Source organism: Mus caroli, chromosome 6 (genome assembly GCF_900094665.2).
Source record: "Mus caroli chromosome 6, CAROLI_EIJ_v1.1, whole genome shotgun sequence".
NCBI classification, from domain to species: Eukaryota; Metazoa; Chordata; class Mammalia; order Rodentia; family Muridae; genus Mus; species Mus caroli.
The window spans coordinates 122653916-122668850 of NC_034575.1; the positions used below are offsets into that span (position 1 = coordinate 122653916).

Below are 14935 nucleotides of genomic sequence, written 5' to 3' on the forward strand. Positions count from 1 at the left end.
AAAAAAAAAAAAAAAAAAAAAAAATTTCATTGCCATACTTAAGTAAGAGCTTTTAAAAAGTTTGCTTTCGAGCCACACTGTCTCTAATGGCTAGACCATTTCTATAAAGGGCGTTAAAGTCAAAGTTAAAATGGAACAAAACCGAGGTTTCCCGTATTCGTATTTTTGTCTGGTGCTAGGGATTGACTGCAGCCCCTTCTCATGCCATGCATGTGCTGGTCCACGGCGTGCACCCCAGCCCTGAGCCATCTCTGGCTTTGTGACTTTAGAATTGTTTTAGTTGTTCTAGAGAGAGAGACAGACAGACAGACAGACAGACAGAGAGACTGATGTGGTTGAAAGACCCTTTTTCCCTGTATTTATGTACAATACAACGTCCTTTCAAATTACTTAGAATTTTGTTGGAAAATTTTCAAACGTACTGAAGTATACTTTATAATTACTTCTACTTCATCTACCTCTGCCCCAACTTCTGAAATTCTAGAACCTTCCAAAACAGTGCCACCAATTGGGAAGCTGGCATTTAAATCATGAGCCAATGAAGGATGCCATGTCTTCAGATCATAGCCACACTAAGTACCCCAAACTAAGCAAAATGTCTGTCGCCCGAGAGGCTGCTCCTTGGTTCCCTGTGGTGAGAGCAGCAGGGCTGTGCCTTGATAGGGGTCACGTGTGTAGTGGGTTATAGTCATATTTTTATGCATCAGCTCTCTGAAACTGATTCAGCCTGTAGAACAAACTTCATATACCTTGACCAATATCTCTGTGTTTTCCCCTTCCTCATCCCATGTTAGCTGTTACTTTGTTCTGTTAGTTCGGCGGTTCCAGACTGTTCTCTGTAACAGTCTTCCTTCTGGATGGTGCTCCAGGAGCACCGGGAGATGCTGCAGTCACAGGCAGTACTGAACTTGCATCCATCCTAGTCTTTATTACATGTACATAACTTGTCAGTTTTCACCTTTCACTTAACGGGCTTCTCTTTGTCACATCTGAATCGTCAGCATCACTGGTCTCAAGCTGTGAGGCCCAGCAGGTAGCAATGCACACTGTGAATCCACTGGTCAGGGGGATGAATCACGTCCTGAATGGAACAGAATAGGGTGGTGTGACACTTCGTCTTGTTACTTGGATTGGCATGCAATTGAAGACTTTTGAGCTGTTATCTTTGGAGTTGTTTGATGTTTCTGAACCACAGCTGATGGTGGATAACTGAGACCACAGAAGGGAAAACTGGGATGGAAGGGGGCAGCTGCCCCTCCTTCCCATCCTGCCTGCCTGTGCCTTCCAAATATGTTTGTATGTACAGAAGCATGTGTGCCTTTTGCTGTTGTGTAGTAGTGCATTGCAGGTACCTGGGGCGGTTCAGTCCCCCATGAGTAGGTATTTATTCTTCAATATTTAATTGTAAGCAGTAGTACGTAAATAACAATAAATAATTGTGGCTCTGCTGGAGCGCCATTACATTTCAGGGCCAAGCCCTGGACCAGGACACCAGTATAGAGGTGATCCTAACAGAGGGCTGTGTAGAGTAGTTCACGGTGTCTTCTTACGCTGTTATCCTCTTCCTCTACCTCCCAAGCAAGTGATGATGTGGTCAGAAATATGTTCCCCTATATGTTTTAAAATGTTTAATGCATTTTAGTTAGATGATTTTCTCACTTTTCCCTTCTCTTTGCTCCCTTCAGCTCCGTCCAAGGATTTTTAATCTCAGTCGTAGCGACAGAGTGCGTGAAGGTGGAGGTCATGGGTGTGGGCAAAGGAGGAGGAATTTACGTCTGTGAGCGATAGCGTGCAGTACACGACAGGGAGTCTGAAAACCACCTACATTTAAGGTGGCACGTGTGTGGCATGGGATTTTGTTCTTGTGAAAGCAACTGTGTTGTGATTTGAATGAGGCAGTAGAATAAGGCACTTTGTAAAAGACCCAACTTTCTTTTTTTGTTTGTTTGTTTGTTTTAAGAAGGGGTCTCAGTATGTCCCCAACCTTCCCAGATCTCACTGTGTAGCCTAGGCTAGCCTTGAACTTGTGATCCTCCTCCTTCAGCCTCTTAAAGGCACTTGTATGTTATAGAAAGTCTTGGGAAAAAACTTCTGAGTCTTCTTCATCTGCACACAACTACATTTTTGTTCATCATGCTTGCATCCTGATATACAAGTACTTGTTTATCCTACGGTCTTTCATTCATTTTTTACTGTGGTTGTTATGTTCATTGTATTTTCACAGTTTATGATAAAACATATGAATATCATATTTTCCATAAATATCACCTCCTTTTACTGCTAAGGAACATGTGACTCATAAAAGCATGGACAGAAGAGTGGACTGTGAGCTCCTCTCTTGTTTCTTTTTCTTTTTTCTGTTTATTTTGAGATTGTATTTTAATTACGTTTCTTCCTTCTCTTTCCTCCCTCCACACCTTCCCATATACCCTGCCCTCTATCCTTAAAATTTGTGCTCTCTTTTCTTCATGAGTTGTTATTGCATGTAGATATTGTATTTGTATGTATATATTTATTCCCAAATGGAACCTGTTGAGTCCATGTAATACTATTGTGTGCCTGTTTGGGGAGCTGACTGTTTGGCACTCTACAGCCATTTGGTGTGCTATCCCCTCGGTCTGTTTCTGATAGGGAGTTTGTTCATTCTCTGTGTAATTAGAATTGGAGAGTTTGCTCCTTGTAGTCTGTGCTATAACCCACTGCTTATTTGCAGCATGTCAGTTGCCAGGTTCTTCTCTGTTGCATGAAATACTCATACAAACCACTCCGCGCTTTCTGTCCACCCATTGGGCTCATACTTTCTCTACCAGTTCATAAAACGTGTGTTTAGAAGACACACTGGTGTAAGTCACTAGGCAGGGTTATGCAGTGTGCAGTGTGCTCAGACAGTGTTTAGGGTTGTCTTTCAGTGTGTGCTGTTTAATAACTTGAAAGTCTGGCTGTTCTCTAATATGCAATGCCATTTCAAAATAGATTGCAAAGTAGTTTTGAACTTAACTGGTGTCAGTAGATTGCCTCTAAAAGATGGCTGCTTTGAGAAGTAGTACCCATTTTGTATTTGTGACAAGAGAATGCTTATGGCATCTAGGTGTATTTTCTATTAAAAATGTGCATATATGTAAATAATGTGTTCCGCTTTAATAATGTATGCTCACTCAGAATGTTTCTCATTAACCAACATTTATCCTCCCAAGAAAATATCATGCCTCAAAAACAAAAAAAGGAGTTATTGATTGTTGGAAAAAGGTCAGTTTGAAGCGGTGTCACACATCTGCTTGAAATTCATTGTAAATAGTGTCAGATGAGACAGTAAATTTCATGAATGTGCTGAATATAAAATGATTCTTGGTGTTGCTATCTAGTTCAGAGCAGGTTATAGCAACAACAGTGAGTCAGAGTCTAAAAATAAAGATAGCCGCACCACAGCTATCTAATGAAGTTATTTTATGTGCAGCTAACTCAGTGCCCTGACCTCTCAGAAGACAACTAGAGTGTTGGGAAGCGCAATGTAGCCAAACCATGTGGGGTCAAGGCTGGCCCCACCTCTTATCTCTGATCCCTTTCTTAGCTAGCAGCTGACTGAAACCTTTCTTCTCCAAATAAAATGAAGAGATGTAGCTAAATTATAGTGCACATGCTTAGTGTTTGCAGCAGAGGAGGGAGGGAGCAAGGGCGCTCGCAGCGCCTGGGAATGCATAAGCCCCGTGTGAAGCCTGGGGCAGAGTGGCAGGAGTGGAGAGGCGAGTAGTACACTTTGGCTATGTGGTTGTTTTGAAAGAGTAGGGGTAAGACGTTTTCATATTTCTGAAATATTTCTTTGTGTTCTATTTTCTTTATGAATAGATTCTGGAAACCAAAATGGAGGAAGTGATGATAAGTCTAAGAATGCTGAGAGAAACTATTTAAATATTTTACCTGGTAAGTATTATTTTGTTTTACATTCTTACTTTCCTATGGTCACACACACTAAAATAGTGGATTTGAAACACGAGTTCTTACGGTGCTCATTTATAAAGTGTTGAACCATATGTGCCTTTGAAAGAGCACTTGTATCCATATAGCCCATATAACTCACAGATGTTCTCCAATGCAAAGTCTCGCTTGTATACCAGGAGTGACTTCTGGATCCATATACAAAACCCATAGTCATATGCAGTTTCCATGATTTTATATTTTTAATTTTCTCCCATACATTGTTTCTTAGTTACTAAAGAATGAGCCAAGAGGTGTTTTTAACTCTAAAATATAAGCAGAGGAATGGAAATGCACGTGCTTAGACCGTGGCAGGGCCTTTTGATGCAGGCTCACATCTCCCTTTGCATCCGTCTGCCTGTGTCTTCCCCTGTTGCTACTGGACACATTTAACCCCAGGAGCTCAAGCTCTCTGAGCTCACTTACTGGTTCTTAGGCGCCAAGCAGAAGCCCTGGGTGCTCTGTAAACGTGAGCTCTTCAACAGTGGTTGGTTTCATAGTTTCAGAAATAGCCCTTCCTTGATAGTTTTCTGTTCTCTTCTATGTAGTTTCTCACTTCCTTCCTCAGACCTTGAACACGCAGGCCACGTCACTAACTTAAGGGAAAGTCATTCCCATTTCAGCCCTCATCTTAGAAGGCATAGCCCGTTGGGCTGTGGTCATCAGCCTCCAAGCTTCCTCCCACCTTCGCATCTCCTGCCTTGGTGGATAATGTTAGACTCACCACAAGCCGTTTCCTCCCTTTGTGGAACAGGAGACTGTCTGTTATTCTTTGTAGGCCCATGCCCTGAGTCATCACACTGGCTTTCTAGGATAGGAGTGTGGTGGCCGTTACTGCTGTGGAAGTGCCTGTATCTCCTGTTCAGTTCATTTCCTTCCTTCCTTTAAGAAAGCCTATCATTATTACCACTAAACAAGGAATGATATGCCTTTAGTCTGGGGTAGGCAGGAGTATTAAATTGCCTACCACATATACTGACAGGGTCTGAATTTCCATACCCAACATACTGACAGGAGATGAAAAAATATCTTCATCAAAACTTATTTCAAATCATGAGGAAAACCAGGTATATTACATACTTTTAAAACTTTTTAATTTTTCCTTTTAAGTTTTTTAATCAATATGTTTTTATCTTATGTCCTTCCCCTTAACCCAGGAATAGTTGTTTCTTTATGATGGTCTTGGTACCCAACAGCTTATTCCATGCAGTTCTCCAGCAGCCTCATCAAACAAGCAGTTAGCCTGAATCCCACATTTTCTGTGCAAAGTGCCGGGTGAGAAAGTAAAAGTGAGTCCGCCGTCTCACCTAGCCAAAGACTGCTGGAGAGCAGCAGGTCTCCTCCACGTCCAACCCGGACCCTTCTCTACGCTATCTCAGTAATTTGTTACTACAGCCAGCACCTGGACTGGCCCCCATTTTATTAATGGGTAAAATGAGACCAAGAGGCAAGTCATTTAAGGACGGACAAAGCAGTGCCAGATTGGGGATTAGGAGCACCTGACTGGCTCACGGAGTTGTCTTCCCTCACTGCTGGCCCACGCCCAAGGCCAGTGTTGGGAGGCCCATCCACTGAGATGAGGCAGGCACATCTGGGGCCCAGGAGGCCACTGCCTCGTGTGGTCTGCTCCATTGTGACAAGCCCAGCCCCGCCACATGATCTCCTTTCTACTTCTCTCTGGCTGGCTTATTTTATACCTCTATCTATGCCCTTTGTGTCCTTTTAGTAGTTTGTTTGCCCGTTTGTTTTTAAAGAAAACTTTTTGCTTGGGTCCCCTGAGAGGCATCTTTAACTACAGCTTACACACACTGGTAACTAAAGATGCTGAAGTGCGAAAGCACTTTATATTTTTATTACATTTGTTTAGATGCTCGCGCGCACGCGTGTGCACACACACGTGTGTGTGTGTGTGTGTGTGTGTGTGTGTGTGTGTGTGTTCTGTCTGTGTTCATGTGTGTGCACATGTTAAGACCAGAGGATAATTTGTGGGTATTAGTTCTCTCCTTCCCCCATGTTCTTGGGGATCAAACTCATACAATCAGTGTTGGCAGCAGTCACCTTTACCCACCCTCTTACCTAGCCAAAGTACTTCTATAAAATATTTTCCCCAGCTGGGCAGTGGTGGCGCATGCCTTTAATCCCAGCACTTCGGAGGCAGAGGCAGGTGGATCTCTGAGTTCAAGGCCAGCCTGGTCTACAGAGTGAGCTCCAGGACAGCCAGTGCTACACAGAGAAACCCTGTCTCGAAAAACCAAAAAAAAAAAAAAAATTTTTCCCCAAATACATTTACTATCTCCTATAAGTATTGAAAACAAGTGCATCTGTCTTCTCTTTCTGTATTCCTGAAATTATTTCATTTTAGTTTTTGTTTTGTTTTGTTTTTTTACAAAATATTTTTACTGATTATTTGGGAATTTCACACAATGCACTTTGATCACACTCATATCCCAGTTCTTCTAGGTTCACCCATTACCCTTATGACCTTCCCAAAAATAAAAGGAAAGGAGGGAAAAAGGGAAAAATACCAAATCCAGTTCGAGTTGCCCATACACTCACTGGAGCATGATCAAACTCCAAGTGGCCATCCCCTTAAAGGAAGCTGAGTCCTTCCCCGCTCGCATTCCCACCCCTACCAGAAGCAGTCAGCTGTGAAGAGCTGTACCTCAGCATCTTTAATGGCTTCCAGTCCAGACATGGGGGTGGGGGTGGGGGTGGGAAAGGGGAGGAGCATCATAGAAACCTTCTATATCTCCCTTTCTCAACTGTGAGTCTGCAGTCATCAAAGCCATGACAAAAGACGCTTCCTCGCCCTTCACAGCCAGTGGCAGCGTGGTTCATGGATTCCCACGTGGTATCTGGCTATAGCACAGGCCACAGGCATCAACATGGTCTTGGCTGGCAGTCCAGGTCACTGATTTTAATAAACAAAATTACCATGAGTTTTATTAAAGGAAAATGAATTTTAAAACATGAGGTTAGTAAGTAGCCAGATAGATGAACCTATCTTGTAATATGAAGCCACTGACTTGTAACTCTTATAAAGATAAATTTCATCTACACAAACAAGGCAGTTTACAACTTGTTCTCAACCGTTTTTGATAGTTCAATTTTTACGCCCCTGCAAAATTTGAATGAGAAGCAAATAAAATATGCAGATATAAGTTTATACTTAAAAAATTCTGCCAACCTCCCTAGTAAACAGTGAGTGCTCACCAGTTTAGTGTGTTAGCACTGTGCTCCAGCGTGTACTCACCTTACAGTACCTTACACCATGCTTCACATGGCCTGAGTAACTTCCAGCAGGAGTCTGTATGCAGCCTGTTCTCAGCAACGACAGCACAAGACCTATGCTGCCTGACGTCTGGATGTGACAAAGCCAGCAAGATAGTTCTCCTTTGTTTGAGTGTTAGGACAATTATAAAGCAATGGTGTTCACTGTTCAGTGGGTTATTTCCCAAGGTGAAGTTATGTACTGCAAGGGAGGCTATCTTCAAGTTGTGAGTTAAGATCCCTTTGTATTGGTGTCCATCTGCTCAAGTGACCCTGTGTTCTCACCATGACTGATGTTGCCTTTCCTTCTCTACTACTCCAGTGAAGGCCCCTTATGGGCTTGTCTGACCAGATGGGTTGCTGTAGCTTTTTGTTAGGCCTGGAAGGCTTGGCCCGTTGTTCCTGTGAGGAACTGTAATCTATCCCTTGCCCTGAGCTCCACGAGTGTTCCCTTCTTCAGTCCAGAGACTTATAGCTGTGCCATTGTTCTGCCCTGGGTCTTGGCAGGGCCCTACTAAGACATTCCAAATACAAATATATTAGGTTTATATATTAAAAAAAAAAACTTTAATTCTGCATAAGAAAAATAATGATTATAGAAGCCTGAATTTTACAGTTTAAGAAACAGTTATTCATGCATTCAACCAATCTTTATTAAGAACTTTCTATGCACATGAAATGGATTATTAAGATAGAAAAAGCTCTCATTGGCTATAATCCATAAGCAGTACTCTCTCTAACATAATTTATATAAACTTAGGATGCCACTGTTAAGAGGAAAATGAAACAGAATGGTAGTGAAGAACGTGTGAGAGGTGGAGGAGTCCTGTATCGGGATAGTCAAAGAAGGCCTTTCTGAGGATCTGAGGTGTGGCTGCTGGAGTTAGCCATGCAAGAATCTTCAGGAAAGCCTTGTAGGCATCAGTCTGAATTGGGGGAAAGCTGCACGGGTTTGAAGAACTGAGCAGAGGAGAGGGAGGCAAGCAAGTGCTGAAGAGAAGGCCTTGTCTGAGCTATGCGGGCCCTGTGGGTCATAGCTCGTGGATGTGTTTCAGTGAGGGAGCGACACCGAGTGTGGTTAACCTCTCCGGGCCAGTGCAGGAGTGGATGGCGTAGACTTGTAGAAGGTTCAGTGCGGTTTCCATTTCTGACTGGTGAAACTGATGAGCAGAGACTGACCAATCAGCTGAGATGTGAGAGAGCAACCAAGGCCCAGGAAGGCAGGCTGCCAGGTCACATCTCCATGTTAAACCGGATATTTTAAGTGCTTATGTTGAATAGCAATTATAAACTCACTTTCCTATAATCCAGGGGTTCCTTCACACCACTTTGTAATCCTCTTGACAAACTAGCTCTTATCTCTTATTTTAATTGCTTTTTTCTGAGAGTAAGGAAGAGTGTTTGCAGTGTAGTGGCTTCCTGATACGATGTCAACACACTCCTCCCTCCCCCGTGGTTATTTATAAACCTGTGGATGAGAGTGACTCATACACTTGAGAATCATGGCCGCATTTCTTGTTCACAGGAGAATTTTACATTACACGTCATTCTAATCTCTCGGAAATCCATGTTGCTTTCCATCTCTGTGTGGATGATAACGTGAAGTCAGGAAATATCACTGCTCGGGATCCCGCTATTATGGGACTCCGAAACATACTCAAAGTCTGCTGTACCCATGATATCACCACGATAAGCCTCCCTCTCTTGCTGGTGCATGATATGTCAGAGGTAAGCAGCAAACACTCGCCTTTACTGAACGTGTTACATAGCAATCCTGTTATCAGCCTACATCTTAACGTGGTCCTGTGCTTTTAACTGCTGGACCTTTGTATCTCCTGTTGGGTCAGTTAAATGGAGTGACATAAAACAACGAAAAGTGCTCAGAAAATTATAGTGCTGCTTGATATCAGTAAATGGGACTCCAGAGAATCTTTTACTTTGAGAAGAAATGAGTCTCCCTGCCTCTCTTCTACCCATTCCCCACCTCTGCTTTCCTTTCCTTCTCCAGTTTTACTTTAAGAGGCAGTAGATTCACCTTCACACTTACTTGTGGCTCTGGCCAATGCTAGGATTAGTTTTCACTTTCTGAATGTATGCTAGTAGTTCAGCTCAGTGTTTTCTCGAGGATGGTTTTTTTGGTTTTTGGTTTTTAAAGATTTATTTATTTATTATATTATATATTATATTTATTATAATATATATTATAATAATTATAATATATATAATATATATAATATATATAATATAATAATTATAATAAATATTATATTTATTTATTATTATTTATTATATAGCTGTCTTCAGACACACCAGAAGAGGGCGTCAGATCTCATTATGGATGGTTGTGAGACACCATGTGGTTGCTGGGAATTGAACTCAGGACCTTCAGAAGAGCAGTCAGTGCTCTCACCCGCTGAACCATCTCTCCAGCCCCTCAAGGATGTTTTTGATGGTACAGAGAGTGGTTTATGCAGTTAGATGCAGCACGTCCATTTGCCTATTTCCTTAGCTGCTGGGATTTACTTGACCTTTTTAGTTACATACAGTTTCTGTGCTTGCTTCCCTTCTGCTGCCTTCCCTCACTCATGAGAAAACTAAGTATAGGGAATAGGTTGTAGAAATTAAATGAAGTCTAAACTTCATCTTCAAATGAGCAAAGGAGCAAAGGAGCTGCAGCCCTGTGTCTGCAGACAAGTCCTTTCCGGAAGTCCCCTCATACAGAAATAAGCCCTTTCTCAGAAGAGGCAGAGGCAGAGTTGCCAGGAAGGCCTCTCGCTGGACGCTTGTTTTATTTGGGGGAGGGTAAAGGAAGAGTGTGTGTATTGATTTATATATTTTCGTTTATTTATTTGAGCAAGTTTAGCCTTGGCTGGCCTGGTACTCAGTATTGCCCAGGCTAGCCTCAAACTCATGATGAGGCCTCAAACTTGCCTCTGCCTCCAGAGTACCAAGATCACACATGCACACCACTACTCTAAGCAGCGGCCTTTATAAAAGTCGTCTGCTCTGCAGATTTAATACAGGAAGGCAGCTTGGTTATTGAAGACTGTTCTCGTCAGGGTTACTGGTGCTGTGATGAAACACCATTACCAATGCATCTTGGGGAGGAAGGTGTCTTTTTGGCTTATACTTCCCTAGTACTGTTCATCATCAAAGGAAGTCAGGAAAGGATCTCAAATAGGGCAGGAACTTGGAGGCAAGAGCTTATGCAGAGGCTGTGGAGGGATGCTACTTACTGGCTCACTCCCCCTGGCTTACTCGGCCTATATTTATAGAACCCAGACCCAGCATCCCAGGGATGGCACCACCCGCAGTGGGCTTGGTCCTTCCCCGTTAATCACTAAGTAAGAAAAGGCCCAACAGGTTTGACTACAGCCTGATCTTATGGAGGCGTTTTCTTAATTGAGGTTCCCTCCACTCAATGACATTAGCCTGTGTCAAGTTGACATAAAACTATCCAGCACAATGATCAAAGGTTACTACCAAAGTAAAAATGTGTGCAGTGCTGTATTATAGAAGGGAGTATAAAGAACTAAGGCCCCTACCCCAGACTGATGATATACAAAAGGCCTGATTTTAACCTTACAGCCTGTATAAACACTATACTATCAGTTCATTTACGTGAGGATGACCCTAGCTGATTTCCAGCCTGCACTGAAGGCTGGGGTCTTCGCTCAGTGAGCACGCCACTGCTGTTTTAGTCAAGAGGGTTGTTCCCATCCTGTGGTGGCGGCCCCACACTTTCCTGCATCTCAGTCCTCTCTCAGGAGAAATGGACCAAGCTTTGTAGACTCTCAGTTCTGTGGAGAATGTTTTAGTGATCCATACTAACTTACTAGTTACTTGCTTACTAACTAGTCATCTATAAAAGGGTCTTTAGGGAGTGACAACTGTGATGAACTTCTGCCACAAAGAAGCATCCAGACATTCCTGCAGCTGGACTCTTGGTTAACCAGCTTATAAAAATGGTTATACGTAGGTGGGAAACAACCTCAAAAACACTATTTCCAAAAGTCACTCAGTTCAGATTGACTTCTAGACATCTGATACTACAGCGTTCCCTCTCCCACGGTGTTACAAAAGCTGCCCTTCAAATTGGGACAGCCAGCTGCAGAACATTAAGTTTGTTTCGGAAGTGTCCAATTTAATTCACAAAAGTAGATTGAGCCACAGGCCTCCCATCTGCTGTATTTAAACCTCCTCAAGGTCGCAAAGTTTATTTAACACACACCCAGGCTGTAGAGGTGTGGGTTGTAGGTTTTGTGCAGGGACCCCAAAGTGTTTTCAGATTCTGCTTCTCCCCCTCAAACAAATAGGATCTCTGCATGTGGCTGCCCCACACTAAGGTATCAAAGTAGTAAGCGAAGTCTGAAATAGTCTCGGATACCACGACAGATAGGAAAGCTATGGAATTGTTTCCAACTTAAAAAGAAAGAGGAAATGAAAAAGAAAATGGGCCTTGGGTGGTAGGAGAGGGGTCTATGGCTTCTATCTGTCTGTCGCTTAAAGACATTGTCCTATTGGAGTCAGTCAGCTGGAGCCCCACTAGGCTTTGTGCCCTCTCTTAACTCCTAGACCCTTTGGGGCTGTGGCCTTTGTAATTGCGATTAGAAATAAAGAGGTACATATACCTAGTATACACAGACAGTCCAGTAAGATCCTCACAGACTGAACACCCTGTAATTCATACCCAAATCGCACAGAACAGAAGGTTTCCTGTACCCCAGAAGACGCCCATGTACTCTCAGCTCCTTAAACCTGCTTCTGCTGGAGAGTATCCCTGATTTTCACTTAAAAGTGTGGGCTATGCACTGGAGGGAGCTCACGGGATAGAAGTGCCTGCTGCCAAGCCTGACAACGTGAGCCTGACCTCCAAGACCCACAGAGTGGGCAGAAGAACTGATTCTTGTTATACAGATGAGACGGGTAGTGGGAGAGCAAGGTAAAAACAGGTTTGAAGTGTGGCTAGTTGAGTTGTTTCTGTAGTGCCTTGGCTCCTCCGCCTTTCACTCAGTGTGAGGTTTGTGAGTGCACCCTTGCCTTTGAGTTGTGCTTGTGGACTCTTCTCTCTCAGTTTCTATAGGTAACATGATACAGCTCAACTACAGTTAGTTAGCTATTTTACTATTTAGGGACATTTGGGTGGTTTCTAGATTTTCCTTTTGTTAAATTTAAACATCCATTCAAGGTCAAGAAGTTTATTCTACAAACTCAGATGGCGTAGCCCAGGATACAGAGGTGCGAGTTGTGCAGGGTCCTGAATCTCTGGTTATTACCAATAAAGCTTCTACCAACACTTTTGACATCTCTTTTGGCCGTTCTATTATAAATGAACTTAGAGATAAAGCTATTGGATATTGGGGTATGTTGTTGATTAGCTTTCACGGATATGGCCAAATCATTTTCCAAACTAGTTATAATAGCCTACTGTTATTTTAATGTTAAAAGTAAGAAACAAGCTAGATATGATGGCTCAAGACTTTTAATCCCAGCAATCAGGAGGCAAAAGCAGTTGGATCTTTGTGAGGTCAAGGCCTGCTGGGCCTACACAGTGAGATCTTGCTCCCCCCCCCATCCCCACCAAAACAAATAAATAAATGAAACAAAGCTATGTGCTCAACCTCTATAATTGCTATAAAATTTATTTGTAAAAATGTTTCAAATATCTCAGAGGCACATTCATGAGAAGTAAAGAATAATCTTGTAATCTTTCCTACTGGTGCATAAACGTGGAAGATACTGTATCTAACGTGGAAGATACTGTATCAATGTGGAAGATACTGTATCTAACGTGGAAGACATGGAGTGGAAGCCTAACATGGCATACTGAGGTTTAGGCTTGACTCCACACACCTGTAATCTTAACCTTAAGTAAGCTGAGACAGGAGGATTACCAAGAGGTTTGAGACTAGCCTGGACTATGTAGAAGATACTGTCTCAAGACATCAGAAAAGAAAATAAGCAAACAAAAACTCCAGGAGTTCACCCTTAACCCTGATCCAAAGATGTATGGGCGTTGCTCACAGATAGAAGACGTTTTTCTCATTAAAATCTAAATTGAGAGTTAATTTCAGTTTTAGGTTTTTAGAATCTATTCTGAGTGCAATGCCCATTTGTAATAATATCGTGTAATAGAAAACCCAGTTTTCTATCTTGGTTTCAAATTTCAAAGTGTGCCCTTTGAGCCACTTAAGTTCTGATACATCTCCTATACAGTACATTCATTCACTAAGGCATGTTGCCCAGACAACCACTTTGCTGGTCTATAGGACTTTCCCTGTCCCACTAGGTCCATATCCATCTGCAACAACAGATTCTGAAGCTTGTTTGTGGGAGTGAGCGTCTTGTGTAACTACTGGCCTCACGCCATGCTAACAAGCCATGATCATGTCTTCTCATGGCCTTCTGAACTTCTCAGGGCTACTCTTTTAGGTGAAGAGTTTGAGGGGGTGTTTAATTTAATTTAATTTTATGTGCGTGAGTGTTTTGCTTGAGTGTGTGTATCTACCATGTGCATGGTTAGTACCTGCAGAGGTCAGTGGCTGTCAGACCACCTTGAACTGCGGTTACAGAACGGTTGTGAGCCGTGTAGGTGCTGGAAGTTGAACCTGAGTCCTTTGTAAGAACAGCTAGTACTCCTAACTGCTGAGTCATCTCTCCAACCCCCTTAGGATTTTTTTCCTGGTTTAATCAGGAAAAATAAATAACAGAGAAAGAAAGCTGGCAACATGTAACTTATTTAGGAGATGAAATTGCTATGTAGATATAGAAAAGACTCAGGGAAAACCGAGAGCTGTCTAGCGTTTCTTTCCAGACTCGTACTGCTGAGCAATGCTGAGGTAAAGTTAAATTGCATATGACAGTGTGGCTCATCTGCACGTTAGACCGTTGCAGACTGTAGCTCACCCTTTATGTCTGTGCTGCGGTTAAATGCCGAGCTGGCGTTTAGTTTATCTTCTAAGTATCATCAATGACTGCCAATCCACAGCATTCTGAGCAGCGTGGATTTTTAATTTGTCTCAGATTTTTGTTTTAGGCCATATATTAGTTACACATAACAAAACAACAAGGGAACATGGCATTGGTGGATAAAACATGGTGCTCTTTGATTGAAAAGAGCAGTGAATCGATTTGCTTGCTTTTTGTGGAATCAGGGGACTATGGAACTGGAAGGAGCTGGTCCAGAGCAGGAGTGGGGTCCAGTCACGTCCATCCCTGGACGTCTCCTCGGGAGCAGGGGTAGGACAGCTCCCTCCTCTGCCTTGGCCTGCATCAGAGTAGGTCACTGTGGTCACTGGTTAACTTCCCCTCTTCTAAACTGTTTCAGTCATCTCCCACTAAAATATGTTCTGTTTGTATAGCAACATGGGCTTATCATTGCTTTTCAATGAGATTCATATTTTATACCTCAGTTTTAATTTTAATAAAATACATTTGAAAGATATAATCCGCATAAACAAAGGTCCATAGTCTCTGGTGATTTTTAAAGTATAAATATTCTGAACTCCAAAAGCTTAAGAAACACCGTAATAACAAACAAGTCTTATAGTTATAAAAAGACTTACAGAATAGAAAGATAATTCTGGTGACAGTGCAAAGAAGTAGAATCTAAAGTGGTATGCTCACCGACATGGAAAAATTATAAAATGTATGGGCATAGTTTGGTATATACATGACATGAGTGTATTGGCTA

At 42.5% G+C, this 14935-nt stretch overlaps 1 protein-coding gene across 4 annotated transcripts in view; it reads left to right on the top strand.

Moving 5' to 3' along the window:
* The window catches only part of C6H12orf4 (chromosome 6 C12orf4 homolog), a 36713-nt gene that overhangs the window by 19192 nt on the left and 2586 nt on the right, over positions 1-14935 (top strand). For all 4 annotated transcript variants that reach the window (XR_003836963.1, XM_021164956.2, XM_029478880.1 and 1 more), the window contains exons 10-11: positions 3844-3918; positions 8768-8970. Coding sequence is in view for 3 of the 4 variants with exons in the window: in XM_021164956.2 (XP_021020615.1) it covers positions 3844-3918; positions 8768-8970 (278 nt within the window). In the remaining variant the exon portion in view is untranslated. The remainder of the gene's footprint in view (positions 1-3843; positions 3919-8767; positions 8971-14935) is intronic.